This window comes from Schistocerca americana, chromosome 8, assembly GCF_021461395.2.
Source record: "Schistocerca americana isolate TAMUIC-IGC-003095 chromosome 8, iqSchAmer2.1, whole genome shotgun sequence".
Classification (NCBI taxonomy): Eukaryota; Metazoa; Arthropoda; class Insecta; order Orthoptera; family Acrididae; genus Schistocerca; species Schistocerca americana.
Genome location: NC_060126.1, coordinates 295,618,175 through 295,642,984, shown reverse-complemented (window position 1 = coordinate 295,642,984; position 24,810 = coordinate 295,618,175). Strand labels below are relative to the sequence as shown.

At 42.8% G+C, this 24,810-nt stretch overlaps 1 protein-coding gene across 1 annotated transcript in view; it reads right to left on the bottom strand.

Annotated features, from left to right (window-relative positions):
• The window catches only part of LOC124545780 (cyclic nucleotide-gated cation channel alpha-3-like), a gene marked incomplete at its 3' end in the record, with an annotated part of 672,390 nt that overhangs the window by 327,396 nt on the left and 320,184 nt on the right, over positions 1–24,810 (bottom strand). Inside the window, exon 8 of the mRNA XM_047124727.1 lies at positions 19,731–19,811. Within this exon, the coding sequence (XP_046980683.1) occupies positions 19,731–19,811 (81 nt within the window). The remainder of the gene's footprint in view (positions 1–19,730; positions 19,812–24,810) is intronic.

Genomic DNA, 24,810 nt, shown 5'->3' with positions numbered 1-24,810 from the left:
CTGGTACTCGTACGGTAGTTATTTCCGTGTCATAACGTGTTAAAAAGGGAATATTCAATTATAACCACCCGGTACAACGCAATATACTGGTGAGTACTCAACCTTCGTTCAGCAGTCACCGAATCGAAGCTGTTGACCTGTTTATCAGCTAAAAAAATAATAGTTTTAGCAACTGCATGATTTGGGTTTCGAGAGTCACTGCTTCCGTGGCCTCTAACCAGGTCGTTTGTAGACGCGTTAGCGTCAGATTGGCCGCTATAAACGGAAGCGAAACGCAACGCTGAACACAAAATGCCGTTCAGTGTACCAGTTGATTGGCGGAACACCATATACAGCTTTGTTGCCTATGGTACGGTGTCAGCGTTAAAGGACACGTGGCAACTCGGATCTGAACTGAGCTCTAGGTAACCTGTTCCACACGGTTTGTGGTGTCACTCAGCCTGTAAGCTCTGCCCCGATCTCAGTTCTCGTCATCCGTCTATTCGAGAGTGAATCGAAGAATCCCACGATCTAGTGTGATGCAATCATTTGAGAGATGAGTGCCTCTATAACTGCCAAGCACTTGTCCTGAGACACCACTCGTTCGATTCTCATGGAGCAATATCATACCGTACGTTCCATTCACATTAAAGTAACGACCTGTCAAGAGCACGAATAACCTGCTTTCGCAGCGCGGACGTACAGGAAGATCCTCGAGGGTACCGACATGGGTGTGGAGCCGCGCTGTCTCCAGCGCCGTGACAAGCTGCGCTGTGTTTCACGGTTTAGAATCCATGGCGTCGTGAGATTCCACAGATTCTCGTGGGTTTACATCCAGGGGGGTTGTGGCCAGGTTGAGACGGTAAACTCATCCTATACCTCTTCGAAGTAGGCACTTACACCACTAGCCGTGTGACACGTGTATTCCCCTACTGGTAAATGCCATCTTGCTGAGGAAAAACAAACCGCATGTAGAGGTATTCATGCTTCTCAAGGACAGATGCGTACTTTTGTTGATCTGTTGTGGCTGCCAGAATGTCGAGGCCACCTATTCCCCAAACCATAACATTCCCCAAACCATAACGCTCCATCCTCCGGCCTGAACCCTTACGCATTCATAATTACTTGATATATTTACTTAAATGTGTTTATGCAAGTGTGCCTCATCCAACTGAATAGTCACTAATCTTACTCCTTGTGTGCACTGTTGGTATTTGAATTGACCAAGCGCTAGGAGATTGAAGATTTGTTAATTTCATGAAGGCTTTCACTGATTATTTCTAGCATTCGGGACGCAGTATTTAACATCAGTTTCGTCTGGATATATCTCTTGTGCGTCTTATGCAACTTCGTTATTCGGCAGTATAGTAATTTTCTTGTATGGTTCTTATTTGTGGAGTATACTTCTATTTTGGATTGTAATGTTAAAGTGTCTTTTGAGAAAGAATTTTTAGCTCTTATGTTACACTGCTAAATTTTTTATTATTGCATTTAATCTGTTTGCTTTTAATCAATGTGGTATTGTTTTATGATTGGAAAATATTCTGTTTCTTAGTAGTCAGAACTAATGGAGGTGTTTTCCCAGTAGATGTTTAAGAAATCTAACTTAGTGTGTTCTGTTGACATAAACAAAGGTTTCATAACACGAATGTGTTCCTACTGCAAACAGCCTGACGCAGCTATTGAGTTCCATTCTGGTAGCAGAGTGTGGGTGTTTTTGGGTGAAGGTTAGGAACTAATTGAGCATCATTGGTGTTACTACATTTAGTTATAGTTTAATATTCTGTTTTGTATCTTTTCTGTTCAGATACATTTTCTGATGTTTTTGAAATTTGCGTTCCAGGTTCGTTCCTTTTTACATGTAATTATAAACTTCAGATGGGGACTTCGAGTGATGGTGGAGTCAGTTTGACCCTTGAATTCTGTGCCGCTTTTATCTGAGCATCAACAAATCCTTCAGTTCCTAAAAACCACTGAACCATCCTGTGCCCACGTGTACTGAATGCAGCCGCAAACTTCGCAATGGTTGAGGGTTCAAAAACAGTGATCACCGATCTGCAGCTCAAACCTGAGATTGGCTGGCTTTGTATCAGGACGGTCAATCTGCAGATTGTTTGAACGCTTTACGGTTGGGTAGCGGTCAGTGGGTTAATGAGCCCAAGAAAACCGAAGTTAGCGAGCGTCAGGAATTCTCCCCGGCATCTCCACTTGATGATCTAGAGAAACTCCCGCCAGATTTGCTAAGTCGACCATCATTTTCTGCGTGTGTCGCATGGCATACCACGCCTTGCGCCTTGCTGTTATAGATAGAATGTGGTCCTTAAAAGAATTATGTGCACAGGTTCCGAGGGAGAGTTTGTTCATGAAGGTAAAGAGCGTCCTATTCAATTATTGTTTTCTGGGTTCAGGATCTAGTTCATTACACTTGTGAAGTACAGGGTGACCATTATTGAACTACGTGAAAAACGTAAATTAGTTACAAACTACGGCGTGTACACACTTTATTCAACATGTAAACGTCACTACAGATATTCAGATTTAGGTTATGACATGTTCGATATGCCTGCCATCATTGGCGACGGTGTGGCACAGACGAATAGCGAAATTCCGCAAAGACTCGCTAAAGTGTCGGAATATCGATGGTGTCGTTGAGCTCCTGAATGGCTGTTTTCAGGTCTGCAATGGTTTTGGGGTTGTTGCTGTACATCTTGTCGTTCATACAGCTCCACGAAAAGGAGTTGCAAGTGTTCAGATCCGGAAAATACTGTAGCCAATCGAGGCCCATGGCAGTGAATTCTGTGTACCCCAGAGCCTGAATGCGGTCCCCAGAGTTGCTAGACAATGGTATGGTCTGTGTGTACATGGAATGGACTGGGTCCTGTGGTCCAACTGAATCGATTATTGACTGTTAATGGTTTTGTTGGGCTACTTATAAACAATTTGCAGCCATTCAAGAACGTCAGGTACCCAACCAACGATGTCATGTCACCGGTCCAAAGAGAATGGTCTGAAGAACATTCTCGACAGTCTGAGTGAATGATATAGCTACCATGATCGCCCGACATGAATCCCATCAAACATTAATGGGACATAATCGAGAGGTCAATTTTTTGCACAAAAGCTTGCACCAGCAATACTTTCACAGTTACTGGCGGTTATAAGGGCAGAATGGCTCAATATTTCTACAGGGGAGTTTCGATGACGTGTTGAGTCCGTGCCACGTTGAGCTGGTGCACTACGCCAGGCACAAGGAGGTCCGATACGATATTAGGAGGTGTTACATGACTTTTGTCACCTCGGTGCATGCCTGCAATGTCTTGTAACAAGTAATACGCCATCTCAGTCTTAAACAATGACAGATTCCATTGTGAACACACGACAGGGCCTTACATGCTGAATGTCAACGTATCACCATCAGTGTCGATGCACCAGACACTTATTTGTCATGAACCATAAGGAGTTTAGAAAATATGCGTCACACACATTGGTCATAAAAACATTTTATATAGTTTCAGATACTGATTGCTGACGCTCGCTTCCTCATCTCTGACACTCACTTGTTGAATCTCTTTTGGTTGGGTGATTTTGACCTTAAGGGTTGCGGAATGCTGTACGTCACGCAATCACGTTATAGAGTGCCCAGCAAGATCGCCAGATCTGTACTATATAGAACATGTGAGGGACCAGGACCATCTCGTTGGTCAATTCCGTACCATTCGCGGTATACAGGATACAAGTGTCAGGTTTAACTGCTGTGCGTCAGTCTCCATTAGGAGAGAAACACAACGGCCTTATGACGCCCTTCACAACCAAATCAGTGCGTGGACGCTTGACAGAGTTGGTGCAACTTCACACTGATAAGTGGGCTCAGATTGCTAAGTTCTATGTAAATTTGAATCGATGTTCTTATCACTGAAATAGCATCACATACCCTCTCAAACCATGAATTTTGATTTCGTTTTCTTCTTCCCTTCTGGGTGCTGTACTTTTTTGGCTGACAAAGCACACCAGTAAGCCCTCGTTACTTCGCCCATTATTTGCACACATCGAAGAACAGTAGAAGCTGACGGGGAAGTAACTGATTGGGTGTTAGACGTCTGTTTCATTGTGCAACAGGCAACAGGCTTGTCTGAGAGAGAGTAGCAAAATTTAATGTGGCGTTCTCATGAAATTGTTGACACTCGAGGACGTCACTGAATACTTGGCTTGAGCTTAGGTTGTCACTTTGACTCGTAAAGAGTTTGAATGAATGAACAACTGATTGAGTATGTCCTGTCTGTACTTATTTTAAGTAAAACCGCCTTTTCCTGCTGCAACTTATTTTATTTATCCCAGACGCGTTTCGCCTTTTTCTTGTTCTAAGGCATCATCAGTGGGATCTATAAATATACCGTTTTGTTATTTTTAGATTATTAAACAGTTCACTTCGCGATTATTTATGTGAAAAAGTAATTACTTACGATTTGGTGATCTGCGTTTCCTCTCATCTGGCCTGGAGATCGCACTACCGCTTTATTACTGACATACAAGCGCAACTTTGTGTTCTGACCTTCTTCACACTGTTCACCATGTTTTTCCTTCTTTTTTGTGGTGTGCTATTGTTTTTTGCCACTCGATGCTGCCGTTAACATCAAAAGTATCCGGACACCCTCAAAAACATACATTTTTCATATTTGGTGTATTGTGCTCTATATCAGTGACCTCAGTAGTCATTAGGCATCGTGAGAGAGCAGAAAGGGGCGCTCCGCACGACTCACGGACTTCGATCGTGGTCAGGTGATTGGGTGTCATTTGTGTTATACGTTTGTACGCGAGATTTCCACGCTCCTAAACATCCCTAAGTCCACTGTTTCCGATGTGACAGAGAAATGTAAACGTGAAGGGACACGTACAGCACAAAAGCGTAAAGGCCGACCTCTTCGGTAGACTGACAGGGTCCGCCGATAGTTTAAAAGGGTCGTAATGTGTAATAGGCAGACATCTATCCAGACCATCACACAGGAATTACAAACTGTGTCAGGATCCACTGCAAGAACTGTGACGGTTAGGCGGGAGGTGAGAAAACTATGATTTCGTGGTCTAGCGGCTGATCATAAGCCACACCTCACGCCAGTAAATGCAAATTGACGTCTCGCTTGATGTAAGGAGCTTAAACATTGGACGATGAACAGTGGAAAAGTTTTGTGTGGAGTGACGAATTGCGGTACACAATGTGGCGATCCGATGGCAGGGTGTGGGTATGGCCAATGCCCAGTAAACATCTGCCAGCGTGTGTAGTGCCAACAGTAAAATTCGACGGCGGTGGTGTTATGATGCGGTCGTGTTTTCCATGGAGCGGGCTTGCACCCCTTGTTGTTTTGCGTGGCACTACCACAGCACAGGCATATACTGATGTTTTATGAACGTTCTTCCTTCCTGCTGTTGAACAGCATTTCTGTGATGGCGACTGCATCTTTCGAGACGATCGAGCTCCTGTTCATAACGCACGGCCTGTGGCGGAGTAGTTACATGACAATAACATTCCTGTAATGGACTGGCCTGCAAAGAGTCTTAACCTGATTCCTATAGAACACATCTGGGATATTTTGGAACGCCGACTTCGTGCCAGGCCTCACCGACCGACATCAATACCTCTCCTGGGTGCAGTACTCCGTGAAGAACGGGCTGCCATTGCCCACGAAACCTTCCAGCACCTGATTGAATGTACGCCTGCGAGAGTGGAAGCGGTCATCAAGGCTCAGGGTGGGCCAACACCATATTGAATTCCAGAATTAGCAACGGAGATTGCCACGAACTCGTAAGTTATTTTCAGTTGGGTGTCCGGATACCGTGTGTGGCAGTATTGCCCAGGTTGACACTATCAGGCCTAAGTTAGAAAGTAGCTATACTTCCTGATCCCTTGTGGTATGCTCACTGTACTTGGCAGTGGAGACATGGAAGTTGTCAATGAGTTGGTGCATGGAGCCACGAGGAAAGGCGGCTGTTCGCTCGTTCTGGAGGAGTGTTACCGCAGTTTGCGAGTGCCGCTTGTCTATCGGCCCAGCCGCACACACTGAGCAATGGTGAGCCTGTTATTCTGTGGTTTGTGGAGAGGGTGCAGCCTCATCTTACGGGAACGAATAACTATTTCGGACCAGTTATGCACAACCAAGTGGGAATCACGGAGTGAATCGTGACCGTGATGCATGTATGCTTCACATAAAAACACGGACTGTGTTTTGGTGTAGCTACATCTCCACTTTCTAGTTACTAGTCAAAGAGTGTGCGCCAATTGTCTATTTAAGCTGTGTTCACGGATTTGGCCATATATTGTGTTCGTATGTACACTCTAGGACATAATCGACGCACCAAAAAGGGGACGGAAATCGGTTGATATGATGTACGTGCACAGACAAAAACAAATGATTACTATTTCATAAAAATTGGATGATATATTCAGGAGCAAGAGCCTCACAAATTGAGCACGTTAATCACGAGTTGATCCACTTCAGCCCCTTATAAAATAGTTATTCGGCTTGGCATTGATTTTTAGAATTGTGGGATGCCTTCTGGAGGGACGTCGTGCCTAATTTTGTCAAATTGGGTGAATTATTTCGTCAAATTCCCAAAATTGTTGGAGGGCGCTTACCATAATGCTCCGACCGTTCCAAATTGGGAGCGCGCTAACAACCTTGCTGGTCAAGGTAGAGTTTGGAAAGCACCAAAAGAAGCAGTAAAAACTCTCGTCCTGTGCGGGAGGCAATTATGTTGCTGAACTGCCAGCCTAGGATGGCTTGCCGTGAAGGGAAACAAAACGGGGCGTAGAATATCGTCGTCATGTCGCCGTGCTGTAAGGGTGCCATGGATGACAACTAAAGGCGTCCTGCTATGAAATGAGATACCATCGCAGTCCACGTCTGGTTGTCGGGCAGTTTAACGTGGGACAATCAAGTTGGTATCCCACCGCTGTCTGGACATTGGAGCTCAGTTTGAAGCGAGCCTCATCACTGGCGCCATTTCTACTTCGATCAATGAGATTCCAGACTGAATATTTTGGGCACCACAGTAAACGGACTTGTTGGTGTACAGAGAATAATGGTAGTTGGTGCAAGGGGCGCAGTGAGCTCGTCCGCCATTCTGTGTACCGCCTTTCAATCGTCTTTGTGGTCACTGAAGCACCAGTTACATAATGATGAATGCGGGGCTCTGATTGCCTGTTTGACGAATGCTTGGTCCTCGTTATTTCATCTCTCACTGTCGACCGCTTCCTTCTTGACGCTGTGATCGGTCATGGCTCATCCATTGGTACCAACATCGTCGATAGTGGCATGAGTCCTTTTCACATGAGCGATACGTCGATTGCCGGCCGAAGTGGCCGTGCGGTTAAAGGCGCTGCAGTCTGGAGCCGCAAGACCGCTACGGTCGCAGGTTCGAATCCTGCCTCGGGCATGGATGTTTGTGATGTCCTTAGGTTAGTTAGGTTTAACTAGTTCTAAGTTCTAGGGGACTAATGACCGCAGCAGTTGAGTCCCATAGTGCTCAGAGCCATTTGAACCATTTGATACGTCGATTACTGCAACCGACTTCTTTGGGCCCAACTACACGACCTGTCTCAAATGCTGATATATGCGTATCTTGTTTATGCGCCTGTCTCCGAGGCATAGTTACTTCCCAACTGAGTAACCGGAATGAAATTTGAGGAGACTTTGTGCCTGGTAGTGACATGCCACTTGATTACTAGGCTAGCCCCCTGTGCAATGAAATTGCGCAACAGCGTAACACGTTCATCCATCGGCTGCCAAAGTACACAATTTTGCGTTTTCCGTAGATACCAACATGAATATCAATCGGTGACCAATTTGCGTAACTGCTTCGTGATGCATCGTTTCTTTTGTAGACAGTATATGGTCACTGGTAAAGACGGTCGCAGAGTTCTTCCCAAACTGGATATTTTTTTTTTTTTTTTTTTTTTTTTTTTTTTTTTTTTTTTTTTTTTTTTTTTTGGTATGTGCAGCGTGATTCAAAAGTAACTGTACACAGTTCGTGGATATAACGTGTGCTAACATGAGTGCTACAAAATTGCTGTCGGTAAACGAAATGCCACTAGTTAAAAAAAAAAGCAATGTATTTGACCTGTCATCGGATAGTCATGATGATCCAGGTGTTAGACGCATAAAGACTTATTGTAACTGGTGGAGCTGTCAGGCTCCGTGCAGCTCATTCTGCACATGTGCACTGATATTTTTAGTTCGCTGCTGTAGTTGTGCTGCGTTATCATTTGCAACATGATACACGAGCTCCCTGAAACGGCCCTAAAGATAAAAGTCCAGGGGTTTAAGATCCAGGGGTCTGGCGCGCTAATGGTTCAAATGGCTCTGAGCACTAAGGGACTTAACATCTGAGGTCACTCGTCCCCTAGCCTTAGAACTAGTTAAACCTAACTAACCTAAGGAGATCACACACATTCATGTCCGAGGCAGGATTCGAACCTGCGACCGTAGCAGCAGCGCGGTTCCGGACTGAAGCGCCTAGAACCGCTCGGCCACCGCGGCCGGCCTGGCGAGCTAAGCAACTGGTCCTGCATGACATGTCCACTTATCAGGATCAGCAACTTTGAGAATATTTCTTGCCTCCTACCTGAAATATGCAGGGACACCGTCGACAAAGGAACATCAGGCGATATGCAGGCGGACGCGACACGCCAAAAGCCTGTACGGTCCCAAGATGTAATGCCTACCACAATTCACATTATGCAACGCAACTTGAAAATAAAGCAGTTTCAGACCAAATTTTATTTAATATTTTACTCTTATTTCGATTCATACGTTACATCCACGAAGTGTGCACAGTTACTTTAGATTCACCGTTTACCCACCAGTGAATGAAAATAAACTAGTCTTAGTCACCAATATCAGGATTATTAACAAGTCATTACTACGCATTTCGGGATACCCCAATCATCAGTTTTGTCAAATCCGTGTAGAGTCCTATACCGCCTCCTACTACATTCTGGCAGGCCACAAGTACCCAGACCCTTATGCTGACGATAGCAGAAAATACTTACAGAATCTTCCTCTAGTACGAGGTGATTTATCTGGCAGAGCTTCACCAGACCTAATTCGTTTCTCTTCCGAGGATTACCTTTTAAATTTTCTGAGCATCTCTGATATAGTATTTGTGTGCTATCTGATGTGTTGATGGATATGGCGACTGCTCATTTCGATTGTGTATTCTGTAAATTATTATTCTTGTATGATTTATCAAAGTATCAAGAGTTCATTTACATCTACATCTGCAAGTGATAATTCAGTTTTTGGTAGATATTTCACAGAATCACTTTCTGACTATGTCTCGACGGCTCCACTCTCGACAGCACGTGGGAGAAATGAACAATCAAACCTGATCGATCTTTGCTGTCAAACCTTCAAATGGACTACGAAGATCTGTTAGGGAAAAAAAAAGCACTTCGTCTTCAGGCCACGAGTGGCTACCGGAACCATCCGACCGCCGGATCATCCTCAGTGGAGGATGCGGATAGGAGGGGCGTGGGGTCAGCACACCGCTCTCCGGTCGTTATGATGGTATTCTTGACCAAAGCCGCTACCATTCGGTCGAGTAGCTCCTCAAATGGCATCACGAGGCTGAGTGCACCCCAAAAAATGGCAACAGCGCATGCCGGCCTGGATGGTCACCCATCCTAGTGCTGGCAACGCCCGACAGCGCTTAACAGCGGTGATCTCACGGTACCGGTGTATCCACTGCGGCAAGGCCGTTGCCACTGTTAGGAAAAATTCAGCTCATTTCTGCAATTTGTTCGATGTTTGCTGTCTTGTTTCTTAGTAACGACCCCAAATGCTTGGAACAGTTATAACAAGTCGCAGAAGAATCTTGTATTGAATTGCCTTTATGGACGCTCTGCACTCTCCAAAAACCCTTCGAACAAGTATTCTATTCGCCTTGCCTAATACTGATGTTGGGGTAACGGCCTTGCCGCAGTGGATACACCAGTTCCCGTGAGGTCAACGCAGGTAAGCGCTGTCGGGCGTGGTCGGCACTTGGATGTGTGGCCATCCAGACCACCATACGCTGTTGCCATTTTTCGAGGAGCACTCAGCCTCGTGATGCCGATTGAGGAGCTACTCGACCGAGTAGTAGCGGTTTCGATCATTACAACCGGGAGAGCGGTGTGCTGACCCCACGCCCCTCCTATCCGCATCCTCTTCTGTGGATGACATGGCTGTCGGATGGTCCCGATGGGCCACTTGTGGCCTGTAGACGGAGTGGTTAATAATGATATTACATGTTCGTCCCATTTCATATCGATTGTCAGCATGATCACACGGAGGTTATAGTTATATTTCCATCTATTAACAGGATACCTTTCATACATCTGGTTTGAATCCGTGTAAACATGTCATCTGAGAGTGTGACGAAGAGTTACAGAAATTATGAGAAAACTTTGAGGTTCAGAGGAGTTTCTCAGGCAGAGAGTGACTTCGAGTGGGAATGCAGACGGGGAGTCGGGAGCGAGAACGGGAATGAGGGAGGGGCTGCTTGACGGCTTACTGTTCGAAAACTCGCGGCAGTGTCCGAGACGACGCTGGTCCGGAGGCAGTGGGAGGCGGCGGGCAGCTTTGCAGGGCTGTACAGGGCGCGCCTGTCACGGCGGGCGCGCGCTCGCGCGGAAGGGACGCGTCGCAGGGCGGCACGCTAGCGCGCCCGGCACCTCCCTGTGTCCGTGGCTGCGTGTCTGTCTGTCTGCCTGCCTGCCTCTGTGTGTGTGTGTGTGTGTGCCCGGCGCACGCAGAGCTGCTGCCGTGTCACTGGCATTACCGTGGCCGCTGGCTCATGCCCGCATTACACTAGACGTCCGGTCGTACGCTATTCATGACATTTATAGAACAACTTTCCGTCAACGACACAGCCTAGGCCAGTGGTTCAGAACTCCCCGTGATACGTTTACCTGGTTAGCCTTCAATATAACAAGTGGGGTTTTCTGGGAACCCGAGAAACGGTTTTTGGTGATACTGCTGCTACTGTGCGAACTAATTTATTCTTTATTTTTATGTGTGTCTTGCACTGTTATACTGCGTTTGTTAAAAAAAATAGAGAATAAAAGCACGCTTGGCGTCTTGGCAGGACACTGCTTCATATGCAACGTTACATATTTTCATAGATTTATATTTTCTCTTTTTCATAATGAGTGTACGAAATGTGCAAGTCGTAAATTTTCAAAAAATGGCCCGCAAGCAAATCTCAGATGTTGACATTCTTCAGATGCTACTTTCCCCATGTCCATCCTTGTTAAGCAGGAGTGAAAGACAGCCAACAGGAATATTACAATTTTCAACACAACCGTTAGCTCAAATTTCAATATTAGTTTAGCACCAACCGGTTTCGACGAGACACTTAGTCATCATCTGGCCGTAAAAGTAATACAAAAGCATCTACGTCAACAACAGCATGACATCAAAAGCCAAACTGTGCCTAGAATTAAAAACGCTTAATATATAGTGCGTCAATCTGTACCCTATATCTACATTATTCCATGATTTATTCAGTTTTCAAATTTATACTGACTTTTTGATCACCCGGTATATATACAATATGTTACAGTACACTTATCAAGGTTGTATAAAGATCGTTTTTGAAAAATAGAGTAGTTATGTATTAATGATTTTAATTTTGGCTACAATTTTCTTTATCTTATATATATATAGGGTGGAGCTATATACATACAGGGTGGTCCATCGATAGTGAGTGGACCAAATATCTCACGAAATAAGCATCAAACAAAAAACTACAAAGAACGAAACTCGTCTAGCTTGAAGGGGGAAACCAGATGGCGCTATCGTTAGCCCGCTAGATGGCGCTGCCATAGGTCAAGCGGATATCAACTGCGTTTTTTTTTAAATAGGAACCCCCATTTCTTAATTACATATTCGTGTAGTACGTAAAGAAATATGAATGTTTTAGTTGGACCACTTTTTTCGCTTTGTGATGGATGGCGCTGTAATAGTCACAAACGTATAAGTACGTGGTATCACGTAACATTCCGCCAGTGCGGACGGTATTTGCTTCGTGATACATTACCCGAGTTAAAATGGACCGTTTACCAATTGCGGAAAAGGTCTATATCGTGTTGATGTATACTTCATGCCAGGTGGACTGGTCGTCGAAGCACCACACCATGGCACGCACGTTCACCGGATCTGACGTCCCCGGATTTCTTTCTGTGGGGAAAGTTGAAGGATATTTGGTGTCGTGATCCACCGACAACGCCTGATAACAGACCACAGCACATTGTCAATGAATGTGCGAACATTACGGAAGGCGAAATACTCGTTGTTGATCGGAATGTCGTTACACGTATTGCCAAATGCATTGAGGTTGACGGACATCATTTTGAACATTCATTACATTAATGTGGTATTTACAGGTAATCACGTTGTAACAGCATGCGTTCTTAGAAATGGTAAGTTCACAAAGGTACATGTATCACATTGGAACAACCGAAATAAAATGTTCAAACGTACCTACGTTCTGTATTTTAATTTAAAAAAACCTACCTGTTACCAACTGTTCGTCTAAAATTTTGAGCCATATGTTTGTGACTATTACAGCGCCATCTATCCCAAAGCGAGAAAAGTGGTCCAACTAAAACGTTAATTTTTCTTTACGTACTACACGAATATGTAATAGAAAATGGGGGTTCCTATTTAAAAAAAAACGCAGTTGATATCCGTTTGACTTATGGCAGCGCCATCTAGCGGGCCAACCATAGCGCCATCTGGTTTCCCCCTTCAAGCTAGACGAGTTTCTTTCTTTGTAGTTTTTTCGTTTGACGCTTATTTCGTGAGATATTTGGCCCGGTCACGATCAATGGACCACCCTGTATATATATTCGCAGCGCGACTACGCAGAGTCAAGCTCACAAAATTTCGTCTTGCCCTTATTTCCGGCAGTAAATGGATGTTAAAGATTGGCAATCTGCAACACTATAATCACATGTACAGTAAGTACCTCCCTCAGTATTTGGGGGTTTCTCTGAGCTGTTGATACAATGGAGAGCGTTTTGGGTTAACATGCAAAAGGCCGGAGGTTCGATTCTGGGTCGAGTCGTATTTGTTTATATTTGCTAAATGTAGTCTACGTGGCACGATATCTAGCGTCTTAGTCGTCTCACAGCGACTGCAGTGGATCTTTAATAAAAAAAATCGGTTAACACTGTAATTCGGAGACGAACATTCCACAAGTAGCATTTCCAGGGAAATGGCTCGAACGGCGAGGGCCAATTGTAAGCCCTCCTCGTTCACCTGACCTAAATCCCCTGGATTTCTTCCTGTGGGGACACTTGAAGGAGCACATGTATTCTATTCCGCCTACACATGTGGAAGAACTGATAGCTAGTGTTCATACTGCTGTTGTATGTGTGTATGCAGCCATGTTGCGAAGAGTTCAGAGCTGCATGATTCAGCGGGTCACGCAGTGTGTGGATGTGCAGGGAAATGTCTAACGACGATTTTGTTACTTTTGTCCACCGTTGCAAAAAAAAATCGTACTATGTAAATGTCAGTTACTTGTAGCTTAAGAAACTGTGCATACTGCAGTATTATATGGTTGAATGAAATTGGCAAATAAAAACAAATATGCATCTACCCAGGATCAAACCGCCGACCTTCTGCGTTCTAATCGAAAACACTATCTACTGCGCCAACTGCACAGCACTGTACCGATGAGGTGAGAGAGGTAGTTACCGTGCAAGTCATTACAGTGTTGCTAGATTACCAATATTTATCGTCCATTTACTGGTGGAAATATGTGCAGGACGAAATTTTGTGAGACACATTTTTGCATTGCTAGTATGTGAGGAATCGCGCTGAGAAGTTCGAATGCGTGACTTCTTCTTCACCAAATAGTGTAATCATCACGTAGTAACTCTGTTTCAGCACTGCTATGTACATGTTCACCTATAGTAAATCTCAGTTACTTCTTGGGTAATCCTTGGATTCGTTTGTCCACTGTTTTCATAATATATGTCTGCCACTACATGTCCATTTTGTACGATAAATGTTTTAAATGCTTAACACGTCAAACCAGTATTGATATGTCCTTCTTCCTTGGTATATTTGTAATGAGTTTTACGACGCTGGTTCCCTTGGTGATACACAGCCATCCCGCTTTTTAGTTTTACCTGATCAGGTCCCATTCCATTTCGTGACTTGTATATTTCCAATACTCATTCGTGTTTTTTATTCTTTCACCTGATCAAACCCCTTCCAATTTTATGACTTGCACATTTCGTATATTAATATGTGTTATCATTAATGTATATTAATGTGGACTTTCACATTGAAGAGTTCATACGTTACTCTGTTCCAATAGTGTTGATACTGTAGTTATAAGGTCATGCCCACATGAGCCACTTGTAGCTCATTAGCCAACACAGTGAGTTCGTTATTTGGTCTTCTTCTCGATATAGTCTTAAGATTAGTTTTGTCCTATATATTTGCTTGGATTTTTACGATTTTTATTTTAACTTCTGTACTGTATACGGACATACATTTTCGTCTTTATTGCTGGTTGAACATAAATCATTTTTACAGGTGTAAGTATCTCAAACCACAAGATAATGTTTGTAACTATGATGTATGCATGATCCTGCCCAAGATTAGTGGATATTTATTTACGTGATGTCATTAACCTCACATTTTAAATTAAGCCTTTCATTGTGATATATATTTGTTTCCATTATTTTAACGTTGCAAGCACATACGTGAACGGTTCTGTAATGGGTCTTAATTGTATATAGGTACTCATTTCTATTTTCACGTTACATTGGTGTGATTGAGTTTTACTATAGGCGAGAGATCGTAGCAGTACTGACACAAAGTACAACAATTTGATCCCTATAAACATGCAGTAAACTTATCTGGTTGTATATAGATCGCTCGTTTTGAAATTATAGAATAGCTATTTGGCTAAATGGTTCAAATGGCTCTGAGCACTATGGGACTCAACTGCTGAGGTCATTAGTCCCCTAGAACTTAGAACTAGTTAAACCTAACTAACCTAAGGACATCACAAACATCCATGCCCGAGGCAGGATTCGAACCTGCGACCTTAGCAGTCTTGCGGTTCCAGACTGCAGCGCCTTTAACCGCACGGCCACTTCGGCCGGCTAGAATAGCTATTTATTACGTTCTTTAATTCTAGGTACAGTTTTGTTTTTTATGTCATTCCGTTGCTAATGTAACTGCTTTTAGAGCATTGATCATGACGAAGTGTACCATCTAGACCGGTTGCTAATAAATTGATATTCTGATACAGTTGACGGTAGTGTTGAATTTTGTACAATGCTTCGGGTGCTGGATGAATTTGATCTCAGTGACCCAGAAGATGTCTTGAGCGAACCTGACAAAGACTTTACTCCAGAACAAGATGAATCAGAATCAGAAGATAACCATTAATCCAAATGAAAGTGGTGTCGTTAGTGAGCATTCTTATGGGGATTCCGATTAAGGATAAGAGATTATTGCAAAGCCAGGGCGAAAACGGACAAGTTCAGTGTCCTCGTGACTGGCTGTCGTGAATATAACACTGACAAAGGATCTCCCAAGCTAACGAATGCAAGTGATAATGGAAGTGATCTTGCACCCAAAGTGTCTGAAGTTTTCAACATGTGTTCTGATTACTTAATTGCAAATACTGAATGCAACTTCACTAATGATGAAGCGTCGACTATTGCCTAGTATTACAATGCAAATGGGACTCTGAGTAGAATGAGAATTAGGATGAACGTAGATTTTGCCAAATTGACAGTGTTTTGTGGAGCGCTAGTGACTGCGAGGGCTCTTCGTTGCCGAAAGAAATCAGTTTCTGGAAAGAGGACAACAGACAAAAATATTCGTAGAGCATGGCGCGGAATCGATATGCGCTTAGTTTTCAGTTTCTCAGGTTTGACGATAAAGCAACACATCAACAACGCTTATTTAATTTAAATACGCTTTTACACGTCCATAGACCCTAATCTGAGTAGCCTTCTACACTACTGTGCTGAGAAATTAAGAAGAAAACAAGGGTCCCCAAAAGATCCCAGGTTGGTAAACAACATTGACAACTTATGCTTGGTATGTTAAGAATAAAGAGATGAAATTCCAACCAATACACTTCGGCACCTAACTAAGCACAGAGTCATATGAGGGAAGGAAAAACTGAGGTTTTTTATTTTATTTTATTATTTTTTTTATATTTTGTTTTGTTTTGTTCTATTTTATTTTATTTTTTTGCCAACCCGCTACGAATTCATTTCCTTCTCCAACCTTCTCATTTCAGGGTAGCACTTATAGCACCCTACCCTACACAGGTTATTCTCTGGATGTATTCCAATCTCTGTCTCCCTCTACAGTTTTTACCCTCCAGTTCCCTCGAGCTCCAAGGAGATTATTCCCGGATGCTGTAAGACATGTATTATCATCCTCTCCCCTCCTCTTATCAGTTTTTACCATATGTTCCTGCCTTCACTGATGCTGCGGAGAACCTCCTCATGCTTTATCTTATCAGTCCACTCAATTTTCAACATTCTTGAGAGTGGCACATCTCAAACTCACGACTGTCTTCTGTTTCGATTTTACCATTGTCCATGACTACCATACTACGATGCGATCCAAAAGTGCATTCTCAGAAATTTAATTACCAAATTAGCAGCAGAGTTCCCTTGGCCAGGAATATCCAATTTTTTCAAGCCAGTCTGCTTCTTAAGTTCTCTTTCCTTCCTCCATCATGTGCTATTTTGCCCCCAAGGTTGCAGAATTCCTTAACGTCGTCTACTTCTTGATCACTAGTTTTAATGTTAATTTTGTAGCTAATCTCAATTGTGCTACTGCTCATCACTATCGTTTTTCTTCGGTTCACTCTCATTCATATTTGGCATTCATCGGACTGTTAATTTTATTCTGAAACTCCTGAAATTCTTTTTCACAACGAGGAAGTCAATATCATCAATGAGTCTTATTGCTGTCATTTTATTCATAATTTCTAGCTGTATTATCTATATTCCCTTGGTATATCTCAACGGGTATAATAAAAAATGGCATATTTTCATTCCTTCCTTAGCTTGTATTTTCAGTGCTAGCACAGTCGATATTATCTTTTAACACTTGCAAGTTATGGCGATTAGAACTGGTATCCTCATATCTTTTCCGACATCGGTAATAATAACATACCTGCCATCAAATTTTGTTACAATTTATGATTTATCGTAATTGTTTTCAGACGTATTCTTAGAGGAATCCTAGACATCATACACTGGCTCCACTTTCTCTATTTGAAAATATTTCTTCAGTAACGGATAATGGTCTTAAAGGGCTAGGCATTTTCCAAATCGGAAACATAACTGCTAGTAGAATTTATGACTAAAGACAAGTGCTTACTGCTACGACTGGCGGAAGACAACATATATAAACGGAGAAAGCCGAATGACCTACCTATAAGCGTATGGAATTGAAGATTCAAAATCAGTGTTTTTTTTTACTATCTCTGACTTACGACAATGAGACATGTACTGTTAATGCGAAAACATTTCTAAACGTCACGCTTGCTCGGCGAACAACGTGGAGGATTTAGTAGCAGAGGCAAGAAGACAAACAAATGAACCCGGAAACCGATTGGAGACGTAGTTATGACTGCGATGACAATGAAATTTAACTGGAAAGCACATGTAGTCAGGGACAGGGATAGTAGTTTCGCCAGGGAAGTCTTATTGTACTCTATGAAAATGCCGATAAGAAAACTTAACGAAAGATGTAAACATGATATCACAAACCAGTCATGATGCTCTTAGCTAAGAATTTGAATGTATGTGACAATATATTGAGGGCCATAAAACTATTAAAATGTTGACGTAGAGATTTTTGAAGGATAATTTAATACTGTGATTAAAACACAATTCGAGTCTTTTGTTAATCCAGCAGAAAAATTTAATTTAACTTCTCAGGGGGAATATTCCTGGTCTGAAACCACTAGTGTAGGCCTTTCATCAAAGTATTCGGGAACATTCGCTCCATCGAATCACTACTGAGTGTTGATGTGCTGCTATTAGGACACTGAACGCCCACTTGAGAAGCTCAAGTTAAATCCCTCTCCAATCATAACGTTTGTTTTCCATGTCTCTAAATCACGTTAGATGAATGATGGGATGCTTCTATTAAGAAACTGAAGTTATTTCGCTCTCTAATCATTTCCCGACAAACTATTGTTTCGTCTCTGATGGCTTGATCTTGAATCTGTGTAGTAGGATGTCTGTACAACTCTCTAGTTAGCTCACGCTTTTATATATTTAAGCTTTCCAAGTTAGTGTTCAGCGGTTGTACACAATGAAGTTGTGATTCCTAGATCACATGCTACAATATCTGAGGAATGGACCACATTGTGCTCTAATTTTAGCAAAATAAGATAATAATTTTTTTTGCAGTTGCAATGGAGTGGAAAAATAAAACTAATAGCTCGAATAAATGCATTGTTTATAAGACTAACTTTGTGGAACAAAGTTCACTTTATGACACAAGATCTTTTTTGTTACTCAAACCTTTCGTTGGATTTGTAGTAACTGCTCAGTGCTATTTGGCATCTCCTTTTAGATGTCTACAATGTCGACAACACTTCGTCAACTGCGAACAATTTTTGCAACAAAACGTTTTCCTTAATCATAAAACTAATTATTTTTCTGAAAAAGGAATCTGTTATAAACTAAAAAAACGTCCAGATCGTCCCATAGCAAATTCTGGGGAATTTTCTAAGTCAACCTCAAATCGTAGGAAAATGTATTTCTCGATGAACGTAATATGTGTGAAATCTGGCAACGGATTTTAGGTCTTCCCCACATCACACGTCATGGAGGTTTTTGGATCTTAACAAAAGACTGATGGAGGTGCGTATTCTTTCCACAAAATCGACCAATACCCATACTGTAACCATTCCAAATGTGGGTACTGTGTCACTATTCCTCTTGTATCGCTCCCTTCCGCTTTTAATGGTGTTACGCTTTCGCTTTGCCTTGGTTTTCAAGCTTGTTAAAACAAGGAGGAACTGTAATGTTATTGAAAATACAGAGGCTCCCGTGTAAACATAATGGAGCAATAAATAATTTTATATTGCTTCGAAGCATTATGTTTTCCGGTCATTATGTAAAAAGTTATTGTTGGCAAGGACTATGACTCTTCTCAGGGTGAAATTTTCGCCTAAGTATATAGCTTCAGTAGCAGCAGTATTTCAGTATGGTCGATTGAAGGCTGGCATCACTACTCATATATTTCGCAAACTCATTGTATAAAGACTGTGTCATGACAACTTCATTTCCCTACATATTTCATCAGTGATATTTTAAAACAGTTTATGTCCGTAAGTGAATTATTTTTAGAAAACTGTGTAGCAGTTGTCCCCACAAAATAATAGCAGACATTTTCTGAAACAGAATTACTAATATCGATACAACCACAATGTTTCTGTTAGGGTTCCACTCAAAGATGAACTCTGTTAGCCTGATAAGATTTACTGGTGTCAACGCTGTGTCGCTGTTCGCGTGTCAAGTGCACGCGTTCTAATGTTACTATATTAATATTATTCACGAAAACGCTTTCCCTCGAGATTCCCACAAATTCGCGTGGCTTCCAGAGCAGCTTATCCTTCGTCCTAGATCGGAGAGTATCCCAGCTTCGCCTCATCGCTTGAGCTGCCACTGCCTCCGGACACAGTACTCTGTTGAGTATACTGACCCGCGGTTGGATTTGAACTGGAGTATTCGGGATTTGAGACCGCGCCTGGGCAGGTGTTTGGGGCCGTTCGGCGATCCATCGCTGCAACAGGAGCACACAACACAATTCAGTGAAGCGCCACAGAATGAACCATTTGTCGAAGGACCGCTAAGGCTATTGTGCTTACTGGAAACTACAGTGAGTACGCACACTACAGCATAAGCCGTGCTGGGCTGCATAACATTTCCAGTACTTAGCTTCTCGGTGGTGCAACACTACTTAACAAGTTCAGAGATAACATAGTCAAAGTGGTTAACATGCAATACTACGTGCCTTAACAATACTAAGCATGCTTTCACGTAAAGTTAGCAAGATAGTAATTATGGATCTGAAATTCAGTCTGCTACTTTATATAAATGTTCCATTGCTGGTGTAACTTACTGGGCAAAATGTGCTTAGTATATCAGGGACTTTATTAGATTATTTGCATGGCTCCCTATTCATCTATTTTTTCCGACCAACTGCACGGTTCACGGCGGTAAAGATCCCCATTAGAACAAAGCAGAAATGTAATAGTTCTTCCCCGTGACGTCTCATAAGATTAGCGACCATCTAAGTTACACCGACACTCTGTATCTCAAGAAAGTTATTAATTATGATGTTCTTACCGCTAGGACATTTGGTACAAAATCCCAGAAAATAAAGGATCTCAGTAAAAAATTCTTTAAGTTAGTTTATAAAATAATATGTACATGATTCAGAGATGGGAGACATATGATGACTACATATGTGTAGGTTTGAACATAAGCGAAGTTTTTGACACACTTACGAAACATCATGTAAATATGAGTAATTCTAATGAAAATCGTCAGTAACGTACTTACGAAAGCAGATAAAGAGAGAACGTTTCAAATTGCAGAGAGTCTAGTGCTACGTACAGTACGTACTGTAGTAAAAATTTTCATACAACGATGAAATTTTATTTTGATCCAATGAAATAATTTACGTTGTACATACTTCCTTCTTACGTCATTATCTGCATGAGTTCTTACTTCGTTGCGTGATTGCCATTGGATTTAACGACGTGCAAAGGGACGAAGAATAGACGATGAAGGCATTAGAGATGGAGCACAAATTCTGACTGAGTAGAGAACCTGCCATGCCGTTTCAGAGGAACCACTCATGCATATCCTTAGCTTCTGTCCCAGATCAGCACTGTTTTAGAAAGCATCGGTCATGCGAAACTCAACTTGCCCTTCTTTCACATGATGTCCAGTGAACCATGGATGATGGGCAACAGGCAGGTTCCATATTCGTCATTTCCGAAAAGCGTTTGACACCGTGGCCCACTGCAGCCTGTTACCGAAGGTAGGGGCATGCGAAATAGGTTCCCAGATATGTGAGTGGCTCGAAGACTCCCTAAGCAGAACAATCCAGTACGTTGTCCACGATGGTGAGCGTTCAGCAGGGACAAGCGTATCGTCAGGAATGCCAAGGGGAAGTGTGATAAAACTTCAATTATTCTCTATAATTATACATAAACGATCTGACGAAGAGGGTGAGCATGAATGTGCGGCTGTTTGCTGATGGTACTGGGATGTACCCGAAAGTGGTGTTGTTGAGTAACTAGGATGACGCAAAAAGCCTTCGACCAAATTTCTAGTTGATATGGTGAATAACATGCATCTCTAAATGAAGAAGAATGTGATGTAATGTTGCAACTACAGGATATAGTGGATATTACTGAAGCTAAAGGAAAGATTCATGGAATGAAAATCATTGAAAAAAAACAAAAGTAATGACACGAGAAGGAAATAAAAAAGGTAAAGTTAATGCTGAGTAGAGAAGTAATGGAACATGAGTAAAGCTTTAAATATCTAGGAAGCTTAATAGAAACGGATTACAAGAGCATCACAGATGTTAAAACCAGAATATCTGTGACGAAAGATGCATTTTATAAGAAAACGAGAATTCTCTGCCGCAAAGAAGTGTGGAAAAGGCTAATGAAATATTTTGTATTCTGTGTCCTTATATATGGTGATAAAACGTGGAGACTAAGGAAGAAAGATAGAGCAAGGCTGGTGGTTTTTGTTATGTGGACGTGTTGGAGGCTGGAAAGAATAAGCTGGATGGAGAGAGTGAAAAATGAAGAGATACTGAGAGTAGTGGGAAGGCAAGGCCAGTTACTAGAAGAAGAAATTGAAACTGCATTGGAAATATGTCAAGAAACAAGGAGGGGCTCACAAAAACTGTCTTACAAGGTTACGTGGAAGGAAAGAGGAGGTGAAGGAGAAAGAGATTTTAGATCCCGGGTGATGTGATTGACGGCAGCACGTACAGCAAATGGCAGAAAACTCATCATGATGAATGTTCCAAACACAGCATCAGTAGTGCTTTCCTGCGTCAGTCAAATATCTAGGTGTAACATTATATAGCGATATGAAATGGAACGCGCTTGTAAGGATTGTAGTAGGAAATGCAACTTCGTTTTATTGAGAGAATCTTAGGAAAGTGTGGTTCATCTGTAAAGAAGACCGCGACAAATTCTTGAGTACTACTCGAGTGCTTGGGATCGCCACCAGTTCAGATTCGTAGAAGACATCGAAGTATTTCAGAGACGCGCTGCCAGATCAGTTAATCGTAGGCTCGATCAACATGCAAACACTGCGGAGATGGTTCGTGAACTCAAATGGGAATCCCTGGAGAGAATTCGGTCGGTGAACCGGCATACGAAGCTGACTGCAGAACGATTCTGCTACCTACATTTAGCGTAAGGACTAGGAACGTAAGGTAAGTCAGAACTCGTTCGGAGGCATATAGACATTCATTTTCCCCTCGCTCTATTTGGGAGAGGAACAGGACAGGAAATAACTAGTAGTTGTTCAAGGTACCCTTCGCCACGCACCATACAGTGGCTTGCGGCGTATGTGTGTAAATGCAGATGATGTGGAAGTGATTTAGGAAAATCGAGCAAAACGTAAGTGTACATAGTGTGAGGAAGATTTAAACCGCCGTCTTCGCGAACACTGGTGTCATTAGAGGTAACATACTGATTTTGAGTAGCCAGTTGATTACCCAGATTCAATTCTTCTATGATTGCCCTAAATCGCTTCAGGCGTTGGATCCTTCGAAAACTATTTTTTGACCATCACTGTCCAGTTTGAGCTGGCAGGTTGTCCCTTCGTGTGACTAGGACTTCCCGTCCAGTAGACCGTTCGCCGGATGCAAGTCTTTCTATTTGACGCCACTTCGGCGACTTGCCCGTCGGTGCGGATGAAATGATGGTGATGATTAGGACAACACAACATCCAGTACCAGAGCGGAGAAAATCGCTGACCCAGCAGGGAATCGAACCTGGGCCCTTAGGATTTACATTCTGTCGCGCTGACCACTCAGCTACCGGAGGCGGACAAGTTGTCCCTAATAACCCCATAGTCTAGGTAATGTTCTGTTCCTTGCATCTTCGATAGAGATCTACCATGACCTGGGATTGGACGGGTCTGGGGCAGCAAGACGCTTGTGGCCGCTTTGAAGGAATCACCAAAGCATGCCGTCCAAAGTGGATAAGGGAAATAAGCGTAAATCTGAATGATCAGATTTATAACAGGTTTTCGTATAAATATCTGACAAAGATTAGCAAAGACATCAGATAAACGCTAGAGCACTTAACAGCTGATACATCCATGTTTCTGGCAAGAATAATATACAGAAGAATGGAACAGGAAATTAGAGATCTGTCAGATGGTACTAGAGATATTCGTAGACGGTAGAAGCTGTACAGGAAAACAGTCTGCCATTTTAGGGTGAAGAAGTTGGAGGAGGAGAGAAGTCACAGCAAAGCGAATCAGATCAGTCAGCTAAGGCTCAGGTTTTATATATATGTGGCAAGTTTTCATATTTTCTTGGTAAAGTTTTCATGAAAAAGATTTCCAGAAGGGCAGTTAGTAGAAGCGGCTGCCTCAAACAACTGTAAATAAAAGAGAAGGAAGAAACGTTCGGGTCATCTGGGATACAGGATATGCTGATAAGCGAGCGTCACATCTCACAGACGTTGAAGTTCCGTGAACACTGTCGTCTACAGGTTAGCATGAGTCCTGCAGTCTGATAAGAAGTGCTAATGGCTATTAATATGGGGTGTGCCCAGCCGTCACAGTTGTAAAAGCTTGAACTCTGCTGGGCATGCTTTCAGTGAGGTGTCGGAATATCTGAGGAGGAATGGCAACGCCTTCTTCGTCAAAACGAAATCAGTGAAGGTAGTCGTATCGTACCAGGGGGGGGGGGGGGCGGGGGGGAGGGGAGGAAGGGGGGGGGGTCAGGAGCGAAGTCGACGTAACTCATCCCAAAGGAAGGGGTTCCATTGGGTTCAGGTTGGGACTCCGGATAGGCCAGTCATTTCACGAAAGATTTGTCCACAGACCATTGCCTCACAGACACTGCTTTATGGCCGAGTATATTGTCATGATCATACAAATAACCATTGTCTCCTAACTGTTCTTCTACTGCAAGCAGTTCGCAAAGCTGTGGAATGTGTACATATTCTTCGGATTTTGTGTTTTTTTAAGTGCAATAATGTGATCACACCACGAAAAATAACCCACTTCTTAACACCATCTCCTCCGTACTTCACTATTGGAACTACATATGATGGCAGATAACGTTATCGAGGCATTCGGCAAACCCAAACGCTATCATCGGAGTGTCACAGCGTAATTCATCACCCCACATCACTTGTTTCAATGCAAAGCCGTCGCTCTTTACGCCATTTCAATCGTCGCTTAGTGCTGACTGCAGGAATGTGAGTCTTATCAGGAGCCGCTCGACGACTAACCCACATTCTTTTTAACATCCTTATGCAGAGCCGTAGTGGTGGCTGGATACTGGCAGCATTTTGGCACTTAGAAGCGACCCCTTCGTCCGATCTGGTACGAATCTTAACAATCACCTTCCGCGATACTCGACGGTCGTTGTCCGACAGAACATAAGGTCTGTCTGATCTTGGTACAGTCGTGATTGCTCCCCCACCTTTCCACGCCACAGGCAAATAACAAGCAAACGAAATGGGTCACTTTAGAAGGAATACAATGTGATGGATTTTTCCGAA